Source organism: Anneissia japonica, unplaced genomic scaffold (assembly GCF_011630105.1).
Source record: "Anneissia japonica isolate Jap-2015-1 unplaced genomic scaffold, ASM1163010v1 scaffold288211_len279840_cov171, whole genome shotgun sequence".
NCBI lineage: Eukaryota > Metazoa > Echinodermata > Crinoidea > Comatulida > Comatulidae > Anneissia > Anneissia japonica.
The window spans coordinates 156,333-172,869 of NW_022720325.1; the positions used below are offsets into that span (position 1 = coordinate 156,333).

General features: G+C 32.3%; 1 protein-coding gene across 4 annotated transcripts in view; it reads left to right on the forward strand.

Moving 5' to 3' along the window:
* LOC117111293 (short transient receptor potential channel 5-like) overlaps nt 1-15,269 on the forward strand; it is a 76,130-nt gene extending 60,861 nt beyond the window's left edge. For all 4 annotated transcript variants that reach the window (XM_033254213.1, XM_033254215.1, XM_033254217.1 and 1 more), the window contains 9 exons: nt 685-809; nt 3,035-3,535; nt 4,092-4,446; nt 4,808-4,965; nt 6,253-6,785; nt 7,471-7,675; nt 8,513-8,692; nt 11,671-11,715; nt 11,990-15,269. In XM_033254213.1, coding sequence (XP_033110104.1) covers nt 685-809; nt 3,035-3,535; nt 4,092-4,446; nt 4,808-4,965; nt 6,253-6,785; nt 7,471-7,675; nt 8,513-8,692; nt 11,671-11,715; nt 11,990-12,493 — 2,606 coding nt within the window. In that variant the 3' untranslated portion in view covers nt 12,494-15,269. The remainder of the gene's footprint in view (nt 1-684; nt 810-3,034; nt 3,536-4,091; nt 4,447-4,807; nt 4,966-6,252; nt 6,786-7,470; nt 7,676-8,512; nt 8,693-11,670; nt 11,716-11,989) is intronic.
* Nucleotides 15,270-16,537: the final 1,268 nt, after the last annotated feature.

Sequence of the window (16,537 nt, forward strand, 5' to 3'; positions counted from 1 at the left end):
CTTTTATATATGTATGGGATGTAAAGGGATAGACTGCAGAAGGTCCCAGAATAGAATCTCGGTTGAACTTTTTTCACACTCGCAGATTCCTCTTGCTTATGAGAAGAGGGGATATCATATTGATCTCTGTTGATTGTCATGCATCAAGGTGTAGTTCTGCCCAAATACGCATGCGCATAGTGCGAGGAATGGCCCAGTTGGTTAAGGCGTGTGTCTGCGTAGACCGCAGAAGGTCGCGGGTATTTATGAGCCCTCAAGTTGTGTGAAGGGAGCGAGACTAGTGGTCTTAGATCCGTAATAATATCGTAGAGCCTCTGTGGTCTAAACGGTAAGACGCTCGCCAGGATAGCGAGAGAAAACTTCTTTTTTTTTTTTCTTTTTTTATTCTCGTTAATGTGTTGTTAAATGTCTAGGGCACATCCATCACAAGCTCTGCTTTTCGGAATTGTGTCCCCTACAATACTTATCTTATTTATTTGTTTTTTCATTTCAAAGAAGATTGTAATTCACGTTTTAAGGGAAATAAATGTTATTTTGAACTTGAACTTGAACTTTCTTTAAAGAAATATGTTTGACACGATTTATAACACCATATTCCTATATATTTTATTTAGCACTATATATATATAATTTATACATATAGTATGTTTAATATATAGTAACAAAACTTTTATTTTTATTCAGATATAGTGAAGATACTTCTCGATAACAATATTCAATTAGGAGACTCGTTACTGAAGGCGGTTGATGAGCAGTTTATTGAAGGTGTCAAACTTATATGCGAACATAGTAAATCGAAGAACATCCCAGTAAGTTTCAATCAATCATTTAATCAATCGGTCACAGTCAACCAACCAATCAATCAATTAGTAAATTAATGTAAATTAATCGATTATACTATACCTCATATATATTAAACATCAAACCGTATATCTACATTAGCCATTTCGATCTGTGATGGTAAAATTACACAATGTGCATACGGTACACGCAGGCAGGGTTACGGTAGTCGATTTTATAAGTAGTATATTTTTTCCGCGTACTCGTAAATTTGGCCCACGCAGGGAAGAAGCTACACTTTATTGTCCAACGAAATGTTGTTATTACCTAATTAATATTGATGAGGTATAGAAATACGCCTCATCATCTCTATGGCTGAAAAAACCCATAACCCAAAAGCAAAGTAGAATTAGGAATAAAAAATCAAACATAAGGTAAAAAAGTTCAATACAGTATAGTATTATATAGTTCGAAGGTCTAACTGCGTCAATATGTGAACCTACTACGCTTGATATATATAGGCCTATACCGACTACTGTAAAAAAAAATAGTAATAGTGTTTGTTCTAATATCACTCGAAATAAATTTCTGTTTTTGAGTAAAGATTCTCTTTCACAATATTTTTTACGATTGGCAGCGCAACCAATTCATCTTTGATAATTGTTTATGATATTCATATTTTGAATAAAACGTTTCAGAACACCCCCCCCCCACACACACACACACATATATATATATATATATATATATATATATATATATACTTATATATATATGTATACTATATATATGCTTATATATATATATATATCTAGTTGAATGTTCAGTTACTAGCAAAAATTTATTAAATAGTATGTACTTATATATACATATTTATAGATCACTATCACATAATTACTGTATAACCAATGCTATCTAGTTGAATGTTCAGTTACTATCAAAAATGTATTAAATAGTATGTTTTCAGTGTTTTGTTTTAATACATTTATAATTGTATAAATTTGTTATGAACAATTTCTGGACCTTATCTACTTTCATTTTCTAGATATTCTGGATCACTGTTACGCTTAAGTACCCCAATATCAGCCTTTCTTTGTCCTTAACATGAATAATCATTCAACTCTTTGGCACTGCCTACCCTATTAACGTTAATGAACGTAAATCTATAGGCATTGCTCTTAATTGTGTAAATTTCAATAACGGTAGCCATTATATCCCTGACATCATCCCCACTTGACAATTTTTTTTGTGCTCTGTTGCGCTCCAAATTACTTTTCTTTGTGGGTTAATATTGCCTTAAAATCTGAAATCATATCTATTTATAAATCTCTTGCAATTTTTTTGTAAATTTTCTGATTGAAATATTGTAACCGTACAACAGATAGGCCTATATTATAATCATATTTGTATCGGGTGACCCTTCTATCCTAGAAAATGGGTTTATAGGGACATTTTAAGTATATCTGACTAGTAAAGTTTATTATTTGCAACTTAAAATACGAATATTTCGTCCATTCATGGACTTCATCAGCGTAAGTGATCATTTGTGCTGATGAAGTTCACCAAAGTGGACGACATATTCGTGATCTAATATATTATTTACCGAAGATACGTCAATCTGACTTATTTTTATCATGGTCATCGCTTTTACAGTTATAGGCCTATGAAAAGAACAAGTGTTCCCTCTTACGCAATGAAATGGCTTTATTCATACTTCGATTATTCAGTATTATTTTATTGTCATTTGTAAACATAAAATTTACATTGAAATAGCATTACGGCTTTAGTAAAGAATATCATATATTATGGTATGGCTAGTCGAATGGCCGAGCGGGTAGCATTTTTTTTAATCGTAGGATGGCATCTCACCTAGCCCACTGTTCTAACCATTCTTGCCTGACCTTTCACGATCTGGCTTTTTTCTAAAAAAAAGCTCACTCGACACTGAGAAAGGACTAGTGTTGTCAGCTCTCGTTGTATTTCTGGCTGTTTACTAACGTTTTAAATTTTTAAGTGAAAATACATTAATAATGGCATCCAAAATGCTGAACAATTATGCTAATAAAATCAATAGCAATCATGCAAATTTCTAAATTGAAAAAAAATGAAAACATCAGACTACACAGGCTTAAACAAGACTATATGTTTGTACGTACGTGCAAAAGTAACACGACATCGTACCGCCCATACCAGGCACATACATGATGCACTATACCGTAAGACTAAGTTTTATATTTGTTTCTCTCATTTACAGGAAGCTCTTGAATGTCGCTCTCAAGATGGCGACTTCCATCCAGACATTACTCCACTGATTCTAGCTGCGCACCATAACAATTTTGATATCATCAAGATTCTGTTAGAGTTTGGTGCCAACAAAATAGATGCCAAACAATTTGGTGAGTCTGAAAACAGCCACACCCTGCAACATTCTGTCGGTATGCTGAACAATTATAAAGCAATGGCCAGTCAGGCTTACATATCACTAACTGCTGAGGACCCATTTAACACTGCATTTGAGCTTTGCGGAAAGTTGCGGCAGTTAAGTGTTAAGCAATACGAATTCAGTGATCAGTTTATTGAGTTGGCAGATCAGTGTGAGACCTACGCCGCTGATCTTCTTAATCAAATCCGAGATTCAGACGAACAGATGTACATTCTCAATCACGATTCTTACGGTTGGGGAACACAATCCGAAGATCTTACTGTCAGTCAACCCAATAGAGTTAAAGTTGCAATTCATTTCGAGCAAAGAAAGGTTTGTATTTCTTGATCAAGTCATTATGATTGTCATTGTTGTATTAAACATTAAGAGTCATTACATTTAGGAGCCATGTGCTTTGGTAAACCTACATTCACAAAAAGTGATGTCCAGAAAGGTATACTGTAAGTCTACATAATCATAGGATAACTAGGCCTATTAGGTAATTACGAGAGCTTAAAAGGGCCTTTTTCTAAAATTATAATTTGAATATACGTTATAAAAATTTAAGCTATTTTTACATTCATATTTCATCAGTAATCTCATATGTGAACACAGATCGAACCATTTCAGATTTTGTCCACTTAAATAAATTTTTAGGACCCAAAAAAATATGTATGCGTCTATTTTGGTCTTGTTAAGATTTAATGAATTACTTCAACATAAGCCCAAAAAGTAAGCAGTTTTAACAATTATTAATCAGTTTTAATAATACATTTTGATCTTAGGAATTAAAGTTTAACACAGATTCTAAGACTGAATAGTTTCTGGTTATGTTAACATTAGTGCACGTTTTTTATATTGTTTCTTTTTTGTCCGTTTATCCTGACAGTTCGTTGCTCATCCTCATTGCCAGCAACGTTTGATTGAGATGTGGTTCCATGGTCTTAAAGGCTGGAGAGATCAAAGCAGTCTCCGCTCCACTCTCCTTACTATCCTAATGGCGGTTTCATATCCGCTGCTATCAGTGGCCTATATGCTGTATCCTAAAGGCAAACTAGGAAAACTCATAAAAATACCGTACGTAAAGTTTCTTTGCCACACAGCGTCGCAGTTAAGTTTCTTGCTGGTACTTCTCTGGCAGACTTTGACACAGAACAAGATAAAGTCAGAGGATGAAGAACAACGAAAACAAGAAAGTAAATACGAAGCTATATGTATGGTCTGCATCGTCCTGTGGGTTGCAGGTACGTATCGTGCAGCACCTTTAACAAAAATTGAATAATGGTCAACCGAAGTTGAAACACACACACTACGTTTTACATTGCCGATATAAATACGACAGAGGTAGGATTGTTCTTATGCATGGCCAGTTTAACGGTTGGGAAATTTTGTAGTAGCTCGGTCAAAAAAGACTGAATATTCCTTCGCTTGTGTAAAGAGAATGCTATGCAAGTACGTTTGTAGGTCGACTTGTCGACGTGAGTCACTTAAAATAATTAGTATAGTATCTTGATTAAAATTATTAATTAAACTTGACATTATTGATTAATGAGGGTTGTCACGCGATATAAATGAGAATAAATATTTTACTCTTGATAACTGTAGGTATGACGTGGCAGAAATGCAAGGAACTATGGTTAACTGGTACAAGATTCTTCCATAACTTGTGGAATATGTTCGATTTCGTCACGCTGGCACTGTACTGGAGTGTGATTGTACTATATGTAACGGTGTATATTCACGGAGACAGGCACATTGAAGAAGTAATTTATTCTTGAATATTTAATAGTTTTACTTCCGGTCAGCAGAAACAGTAGTAGGGATATGATTGAAAGCACGCTGATGAAACTGATAAAATTTTATAAAAATTAAAAATTGTATGTCATTAAAACAAAATTTATATTATAGTAAATTAATTAAAATTAAACTATTAACTTAAGATTTGTTTAAATCAATGTAACCGACAAATAGCATTTGGTACCAAAATAAGTAGGCCTACTAGATACTAAACATCAATTACTTGGTGCCAAACCAGGAATCATCGTACCAATCTTTAGCAATGTAATGCAATATGCCAAGTGGCACGTCACATAGATGCTAAGTGATACTGTTCTTTGATATAAATAATTAAACAATAAATAATTTTTAACCAATTTCTAAAGTAAATTTAAAATACTTAATGAATTACACTTATTCGAAAAACACAACTTCACTTAGAAAAAGTAGACAAAATAGACAAAGTAAATAATTAAAAATCAATATAGGCCTACAGATTATTGCTAAAAGATTAGTTTAGCAAATATCAATTACTAAGACCATCAATAACACTTTCAACATATTTTTTAAAAAAAAATATCGTATTTAATAAAAAGTACAAAAAGATGTTAATTGTATAAATGAATAATTAATAACTAAAAAAGCTGAAATACAAAAAAAGTACAAAAAGATGTTAATTGTATAAATGAATAATTAATAACTAAAGCTGAAATACAAGAAAAATCGAAATTAATTATTATACGTACTATAAGCTTTGTAGTCAAATGTGGTCTTTGATTTTTAAATATCAGTCACGAAGTATTTCAAAGGAGAGCTACAATATTTCTAGTGTATGATAGTGTTTTTATTTTAGATAATTCAAAGCTAGAATTTGTATCTTCAAATTTTGTTTAAAAAAATATAGCCTTTCTATTAGTTAAAATGTTAAAACTAGCATAGTAGTTGTGTCTTTGCTATTTATGTGTACTGTAGAATTTAGAGTGTGTCGTGATAGAGTGCTATAAATGTGTGTTCCGAGAGACTTACGACAAGTTAAAATGGATTGGTTGAAAATGTTGATATCCATAGACGTGCGCCTGAATGTTTGTACAGTAGTAAATTAAGATTAATGCCAATAGTCTGTTAGTCATTCAAAGCATGCTCAAAATCAGTGTTAATATAGGGTTTTTTTCAGGGCTAGTCTTATAATGATTGGATATTAATGGTGTTATCAACTAATAGTTAAACAGATTGGTTGGCCAACAACTGTGAAACTTGTATTTATTTGGTTATAGGGAACTGCGGATGATGGTATACTGAGCCGGGGAAGTAGAGCAGAAACGTCAACATTAGGCACCCCGAACAATTCCAGTATCAGCCCGTTCGATGTAGGTGCCCCAGGCATTCAAGTGATAGTGTCGCAACTTGACATGATGTTTCAACAACTAACTGACATGCAAACGGTGCAGAACGATCTTGCCCATTCTATGAATCAGTCATTAGATAAACTTAATGAGGATCTCACAAAGCACATGTCTGGTTCCAATTCATACTCTATTGGTAAAGAACGACAACACATGGAAGAGTATGATCCCCGTCTTGTCGGCGAAGCCCTCTTTGCTCTTGCAAAAACATTTAGTTTTCTGCGCATGATCTGTCTGACAGTGGTCAGTCGCTGGGTTGGACCTATGCAGATTTCTCTAGGAGGCATGATGTTTGATATATTTAAGTTTTTGTTTATTTTCTCTTTCGTATGGTTTGCATTTTCTTTGGGAATGAATCAAATTTACTGGTATTATTCAACTACCTCCACAATGCCATTTGGAACGTAAGTATACGTCACAAATTTTCAGAATTCTGATACCATTATCTGCCTTAGGTAGCTTTCTTGTTATGCATGACGTCTTTTTCGAATGATCACACTGTTATATCGTTTAGTTATTAGAAATCCAATGAAAAATATTTGTCAATTAAAATTTTATTTGAAAATTAAAATTTGGTGATGTTTCAATTTTTTTTAAACATATCTATGGATAATGCTGCTCTGTATCCCCTACTGCCAAGTCTATATAATCATTTTGGTTTTACTAAAACAATATCAATTAGGTGTTTCACATAACGTGGTAATTAATAATTTCTATTGGTTATAGTTGTACTAGTAATGATACAAAAATAATGATAATAGGCCTACATTTCATAATAATCAAAATGGGGGTGGTGGAGAGAGCCTTGAGTTGACTGTTCCTCGCTGTTCTGTTAGCCTCATAATTAGCCCAATAAAAGTTGTAACTTTTAACTACATAAATATTATACAAGGAATATTTGTTTCATTTACTCTACATGATGAATCGTATTCTCTTGACATCTAAAGTACCATAAACCAAATGTTGGGAAACACATTGAATGACTGTTGAAACTGTCATCACTTGTAACTAATGCAATACTCTTTTTTATTAATTACCTTCTGCTATAATGTTTTGATTTCACTTGTGTAATTCCCTTTACCGTTTCAGTGTAACAGATACCATGGCGACGTTGTTTTGGGCACTGTTTGGTCTGCCTGATCTTAAAATTATTAGTTTACCAGATAAAGAAGTAAAACATCCCTTTACAGAAACAGTAGGATCATTGTTATACGCTACCTACCACGTGATTGCTATTGTTGTCCTGATGAATGTTCTCATCGCTATGATGAGCAACACATACACAAGAGTTGAGGTATTGTACACAAATTACAATTTCTATAAAGCATTGCAATAATATAAATCGCATAATAATAATAAAAATAATAATAATAACAATAATGATAATATTAAGATGATGAAGATGGCGGTGATGATGTTAAAGATAATTAAAATGATGATGATAATAATAATAATAATAATAATTAGTATTATTATTATTATTATTATAATGGTGATGAATTAATTAATTTTTTTTCGGATTAGCAAATACGTGCATGCAATAGGTTTACAAACAAAACCAACTAAAATGTCACACATGCTGGCCCGGGGAACTCCAACAGCCACCACTTCGAAGAGACGTCCTAACCAGTATTGACACATAAATTTAAAAAAAATAATTGTTCATTAAGTTGTTAAAATATTCAATAATTTTCAATACTTTTTTATATATAAATCTTCTACGTTTATTTAACAATTTTCTCAAATTAATTACACACAGGTCTTGTATATCTGATGGAATTAAATCCCAGACCCTTGGGAATCATATAAATATAATATTTAAGAAAAAAACATTAGTGGAATATTTTAAGAGATCATAGTTTCTGTGGCTTGATGACGATAATAATACTTCATCTTAGAATTACTTAATTGGTATACTAAATTACTAGCCTAATGATAATTCAACAAGCACAGATAATTGAAAGTGGACAAACAAAACAACTTACATGTTGAACGGTATTCCGAAAACCTCATAAATATGATTTACACATCACATTTCTGCTCGATTCGAGGAAACTTGATACACAATTAGATATTTGAAATCAAAAAGGTCAATTGATAATATGAAACTCATTTTCGATATGTGATATAGATGGACGCAGACATTGAATGGAAATTCTCACGTTCGAAACTTTGGATGAGCTACTTTGATGAGCTTGGTACCATTGCTCCTCCCTTCAACATCATTCCGACTGTCAAATCAATCAAGAGGGTAGTTATGTGGTTTTGTGGAAATGTTTGCTGTCGTGATGACGTGAAAAAACAGTACAAGGTGTGTATGTTCGTTTGGTAAGGTGAAGATGACAATGATGATAGTATTGACGATGAAACTAAACTTATATTTTGTCACATTTGTTAAGGCCTTTGTTCTACTAATATTTTTTGTGTTCCTAATATCAATTAGTATTATTAGGACGTCGTAATTTCAACCTTAAAGTTGCACATGCTGCCCTTCTCAATAATTTGATGCTCTGTTGTACGACCTTCTCAAAGCCCTGTAATATAAGTTCCGTTTAAGTTCCATACAGGATGTGCGATGCAGGAGACATGATATATATAATTTTATATATTCTATAAATATTTTATTGATTATTATGACAATTTTACACTTACTAAAAATAAAGGTGTTTTTGATTGGACTTCATTCCGTATATCCATGCAACGTAAATTTAAACAGATTTTTGTTTGCTTAATCTCAAAACAAGTGTTAACAAAATGCCGAGCCTGCAATTGTGAAGAAACTGAGATGGAGTGAGTGTTTAAACATGATTTACAATGAAATATGTGCTCAAAATTACATAGTTGTTTTAAGTTTTGCGGTGCATTAAGAGCTTTGCGACCCTATTCACTCCACTTGGGTTTACCCCTAAAATGTTTTCATACTATTTAATATTCTATTTAAATAATGTTGATGTATTAACTAGCAATAATAATCTAAAAAATAAGTACATTTAAGTGTACCAATGATAAGGTAATGTTTCGATTGATTGGATGTTGTAAATTGTATTTTCTTACAAACCACATAGGCCTATCTGTAAAAAAATTCTGTTAAAATTGTTGCAATATCTGAATTTAAAAGACGAACTCAGGGAACACAGTCTGAACCATGAAGGTTATAAGAGTGAGCTATAGTGTCCGTGTTTCGTCATTCATTAATTTCAATTCTATGCGCTTCTCATTCATCAATTGAACCAATTCAGTACAGTCTCATAGAACACTGATCGGCTTTTACTCTATTTGAGAATTTGTGTTTATTTAATTTTGACATTGATGAACTTGTTAGTTGAATAGTTCAGAGTACAACTTAGATCAAGACTTACTAACATGAGAATGCCGGGTAAGCTATTGTCTGTTATGACCACAGGCAAGTACATCATGACTTGGTTAATGAATGGGAATTAGAAATAATGAGATTAATCTTGTTATTTTAAGTTTATTAAAGACCTGCCACATTTTTATATCGCATCAGCCACACATAGCAGTTACATTATTAGCTTTTGCTGAAGTAAATTATGATTAACATTATACTTTCTCCACATCTACCGGTCGTTAAATCGGTATTATCATAACATCATCGACTTAAGTCAATCAATTAAATTACTTGAATAGTGCTTCTAAACCTATTTATTTCTCAACAAAATACATAGAGTGATGCAACACCTCTCCAATGTTTTTTTTTTTGGGGGGGGGTTGTAGAAGGGCTAGTACAACTTTCTGTCTTGAACAAATTTGATATAATATCATTTTTTTAGGCATAATCATTATTAAGGAATGATGACATAAGACATATACATAGGTTTTACCACCACCCTGTGGCTTCTGCAGTATGGTACGGTAGACGTGGACACCATGAAAGACAATATTTTTACTACTGTATTATTATATGAAAATTAGGACTAAATTTATGCTATCATTAAGTTTATGCAGTATAGGCCTACTGAATTCGTGATTATTTATGAGGTAACCATTTCTGGCCATGTATTTTTTGTAGAATTAAGTTTATTGTGCATAAACACACATTTATAAGTCAAATATTTACTCGATGGCTCTATGTAATATTTGGTGTGATTTTTAAAAAATCTTACATTGAGCTAACATAGAATTGTGATGAAAATAATCATGATTACCAACTGAAGACGCTTAACTCAATTGGCCTAGGCTGTACGGTACCGTGTCGACGAACTGATTTGTTTTAATTTAATACGCCCGTGTTCTCAAAACAAACTATAGTCCAACTTCAAAACAAAGCTAATCATAATTGCAACGTCAGCTTAAAATTATATTCATAAAACTTGGTCGAAGTTCTAATTACGACTAAATCAGTCCTAATTACATCGTAGCTGAAGACGGCTGACTAGCAGCGGCTACCAAACTAACAATTGAAAACCACTTAAATTAGCAGACGAAATTTTAGTGATCCTGTAACGCCCGGACGAATAATAATCTTCCGTCCCTCGTTTGAAAACATATTTCTTCATAATTTATAATTAAATCACCATTGGTTTAATTAATTTTATATAATAATAACTATATTAGTCTTTAATATATAATGATGGATAATTCAAACAGTCACTGAAAATTTGCTTTCTTTTGGAGAACCGTATCAGCTGAACTCTCGAAAGGGTGGGGGGGGGGCGCCATCGTGTTGTTCTTGTTACAATACAGCTACGTGAAGCAACGCGATGATTTTTTTTGCAAACAGGAACTATCGCATGTGGCTAGGAAACACATGTTACTTTCACACTTTTATTGAACAAACCGAAAATACATCATACCTATTGTATACAATCGTTTTTTATTATTTTTGTTCTATCGTGATTTACAAAAAAAAAGCAAGTTTTTTGTAGGGTACTAAATATTTAAAGTCGGCGATTTAGTCTGACCCTTACGCCGCGCTTAAAAATTATCATGAGGGGGTAACAATATTAGTCTAGGTGGTCATGATTTAGTCGTATTTCTATTCGAATTTCGTTTTAAAAATGCGAAATGACGTAATTTTGAAGTCTTAACTCGAACGACTAATGTTACCGGTAGTTTTTATATTGGATACCGGGATTAGGCTCACAGGTAATTGTGAACAATATAGGTTTACTGTAACTAAGACCGTTTGATAACACATGCCTTTGATTCTATAGACCGCGGTTTTTGAGATTTAAAAAATACCACCTTCTTATGTTTTCAAGTATGTAAATAAATTTTCATTTTGTGTAAATGTATTGTTCTTACGATTATATACAATTATTTCCACAGATGAAGTTGAAAACAATATTAGAAGAACGCCAAGCAAGATTTAAGGTAATACATAAATATCTCTTCTCGCCTTTCTGTTCTACTTTAGGTAGGTTTGTTTAACAATACCAAACAATTGGCTTAAATACTGCCTACAATAGAACTCTATTTTTACATAGGAAGTTTTACCGTATTATATAGTAATACTTTACATTGTGATATTTATAAATTAGTAAAGTTTTAAACAACGGAGGTCTTTTATTTTTATTAACAATAATAAAAAACAATAAACAAAAAACTACAAGGTTAATAATAGTCATTTTTGCATTTATCTCATTAGGAGGTATCTTTAAATCTGGTGAAGCGATACCAGTTCGAAAAGCGACACCAAGAAGACGATGATGATGAAGCTAATATTTTGAACGAGCTTAAACAAGATATATCAGGTTTTAAATACGATATGTTCGAAGCCCTCAATGAAATGGACAAGAAGATCAAACAAGTCGATGCCAAAGTTAATAACAAGGAGATTGATGACGATGACATTGGCCTTGGGGGAGAAATGTTCAAGGCCTTGAAATCAGCAGTGAAGGAAGAGGAAATATATGATTCTATTGAATCGTTAAATTCGGGTTGTTCAGGTCAGATGTTGGACATGAAATCTAAGCCTAATAACCCTGACTGGTTCGTAGAGGAAGATGATATGGATATGTCGACAGCAAAAACTCCCATTAGGGAGAAACAGACAGACAGCACAAAACGGGAACAACCGGGATTGGCAGGGCAGTTTCAGTATATTGACGATGAAGATGTTCTTGGTCTTCATCGAAACACTAGTGTCTGATTTCCTAATCAACATAATTATGTAAAGGACACTGAAAATGCTTCAACCCAATTTTCTGAACAATACAGTTGCACCTCATTTAGTTGATTTACTCTCCAACATTATGAATAACAATTACAGGTTCATGTGACATCATGGCAGTATCAGCGTTTTCTCGGGCTATCGCAAGAACTGTTATTTCTGCATGGTGTTTTAATCCAGCGGGTTTCTTCTTTTTTTTTTAAATATTCCCACTGTGGTATGATAATCTTTATTGCATCATAAAACACGATATGCCTACTAATCCTCAAGCGGGTAGGCCTAGGCTAAAGTGACGCAGTTAGCCCTCGCTGCATACCACTTGCCTCATAAAGTAGACAGCTTATATCGTAGAAAGTAGAAATTACACCAGAACGTTTGCTAGTTTAGTGATCTTTTTAAGAAGTGTGATTGAAATGATATCAGGGATAATGTTACTTTTTTTTACTACTCAGTGTACGTAACTACTGGGAGTAAACGAACTGTTCGTATGTATTGAACATAAACGAGTAAAGAAGGCTTAGCTTTCTGTTTCAATACCATTGATATTTTTAAGGAGTTAATTAATGTCGTCATGTCAGTAATTACTAAGGCCTGAATGGTAAAACATTAGCAAATATATAATACCTCCCCTAAATATGGACGGACGGTTTAGCAACTACGATCATCATCACTACCACAATCGTTGTTGGTATGCCCTCCTCCGAGAAAAGGCATTAAGTACATTTTTATCAAAGTTGAATTGTTTGGCTTATGTGACTCTTGGATGTATAATCTATCGCCTTAGTCTGGAAATATGAATTTTTATTTTAAAATTGGGCATTATCTGCAAATTTCACTACAAATACTCCAAGAAAAGGCATTTTGTGCTTGATTTCACGCAAGATAGATATTAATTAGCCAATCAGATGCCAGTATAATGAATATCTAATTAACTAGCTTGGAATCATCAACAGAATGCCTAGTTAGTAATTGCTTTATTGCGAAGGATACTGTGTACTTTGTCGAAATGGCGGCAAGTTACAGCGCAAGTCTTTTGGAGGAGTAAATACAATATTAACTATTTTATTCTGTTTGTGTACCTATTAAGTAGTAAATTTAAATATTATTATTATTTAGTAGTATTATTTTTAGTTTTATCGACATGGTATGTTTTGTTTCACTTATTACTTCATGGACATAATGAGTGCCACTGTTGCAAAAGTGTTGATCCAAATTAAGATTATTATAACTTAATAAATATAAATATAATTTTTATTAAAAATTAGCACAATATGTCTACATAGATTTGTTTTAGTTATATTTGAATTGGTTAGTTATCAATAAACTTTGACATAGACATTTATAATGCTTTGTCTATGATGATGATCACCATCGATAATGATAAGGATGACGATGATGAGGAGGAATAGGAGGACGAGGAGGAAGAAGAGATAAAAAATATGATGATAGGCTAGTTACCAAACCACAAATAAAATATTTTGATAAACCTAAAATTCTAAGAACAGTGCAAGCTAGCCTACGCTTACCCCACACAGCACCGGCTCCTCCCCCATAATGATCCAACCCCTCACCCACACCATAACTTCCTCATACACACAATTATATCCAGCATTTTATAATGTCAGCATATACTATCCTCCTAATTTTTGCACTCAATCTATGGATTTCATACATACACTTCGGTTTTAAAACATTGAATAAAAGATTTCGTGGTTTTCAACTATTTGAATATTTTTAAAATATTAATTTTTTTTGTGGGGGGGCAACATTTTTTTAAAAATATCATGTTTTAAATTACAGTAATAGATTAGATTTCATATACATTTCAATAAATAAATTATTCATGTATGTTTATAAATATTTTTGCAGATAATGCCCGATTTCATAGTCATAAATAGGCCTACTCCGAAAAAAGGCATTATCTTCATTTTGACCCCTTAATAAAAAAAAATTATTGATTAAAAGTATGTGGCGAAATTTTTTAATAATATATCTAAACAAACCATGGTTTTAAAAAATTGAAATCATTTGTACTTTTCTTGGGAAAAACTCGAACGCGTTTTGCTCTTTTACTCAAAACTATGATTTTGTTACTTAATGCCTTTTCTCAGAGGAGGATTTTTCTCAGAGGATGATTAACATCATCATTGTCATTATTATTGTTTTGAAATACGTTTAAATTGTTGTTCTCCAAACCGATTTGCTGTAGTTTATGAAAATCGGTCTACAGTATTAGTAGGCCTACTTTATTGCTAGGTTTACACAACAAGAGATTGTTGTAAAAGGATTCACAATATTTCCATTTAACTGAAGTCAGCTTTTCATGATCTTTGTTACAATACATCTAAAAACTTATTCCGTTGTTGTTGATCAATTATTGAATGTGGATGTAAAAGTATATGTTGTTTATTAACCAGATATAGGCCTAGCTGTAAACGGAGTGAATGTATTATTTACTCATCTATGCCGTCAATGCGTAAAAATCGTACAATATTACGATATTAATACACAGTGACGAAATAGTACAAACTAAGCAAAATTGCTACTCTTCACTCCAGTACCATTCAACGTTGCTGGAATAAAATGGTAATTGATATCTTGTACAGATGTAACGATGTCTAATTATTTCCATGACATATTAAAATGTTATTAAATCCAGCTGTTCTTCGAAATTCTTACATTAGCGTAGTCGTCAATTTCAGAACATTGTACTGTACATAGATTGAGCCTATATTATTTGATATATGTACCGGTATATATAAGACTTTTTAAAATTTAATTGTTATTATTATTATTATTATTATTATTATTATTATTATTATTATTATTATTATTATTATTATTATTATTATTGATGGAAATGTTTTGTGCCCTTTTCGGTAGTAGCTTAAGGTTTCGTCAATTGTTTTCTAGTTTGTCTTATTACAAAAATGTTACAATTTTCTGCAGGATCATATAAATGTTATTCAATTATATTATAAATAGGGCTATCACTAGCAAATGGTGTTCTATAGTGTCGTGGTTGATTTTTAGAATATTAAATTTATCATTACATAATTAAGTCCCTGTAATAAACCAGACTCTTAATATTTGTAAGTAATATGCTGTCGAATGTATTACATAAACACTCCATTTTATTGGTCTTCTTTCATCATTGAATATATTGATACTATGTTTTGTAATGCATTTATTAAATATTGTATTTGTACAATACAATCTAATTACTGTATTCTGCTAGTTAGTGTTACAGCGTTCCACTTGTTAAGTCGAATGGGAGGATTTTAGTGTTGGAGGAAGTCTTCTGTTTTATACCATAGTCCTGTGACTACAATAAGGCCTGCTTGGTTTTTTCATGAATAATGAAATACACAATTAGCCGTACAAGTTTGTAGAATAATCAGTAAATGAAACAGGCAGTGGGCGGCGGGTCAAGTTTACCTTAGAAATTTCTTGACAATTGTATAACAACACCTGCTTTATTGTACACAGCTGTGTACTTGTGTAGGTGATTGTCCGAAACTCCAATAATGTGAACTGATAAAATGCTTCATTATTTTTTCCATCTAATATCTTCCATCACATATTCTATGACTTCGTTTGACAATCTTATAACGGTTACTTTTCTGGAGTATAATTGTAAATACAAAACTTCCAAAGATGTGGCGATGGCAACGTAATTAAAGCATAAAATGAATGTGGTTGTTTATTTAATATTGATCTTGATATTTCTGTGCTGAATTACCACCAGTTGCGTTCACTTACTGATTACAGTATTATTATTACTACTATTATTATTATTTCTATTATATTATTATTATTATTATTATTATTATTATTATTATTAGCAGCAGCAGCAGTATTGCCTTTTTCATGCATTCGTAAGTGGAGAGAACGAGAAGATTTAGGTATACCAACAACGGTAGAGAAACCGAGACAGAGAGGAAATGAGAGAAAATGGAAATATTGTAGTAACTAAGCTGTAAAATTGTTTTAAAATGTTTAACGATGTGGTTGTGAAATGTT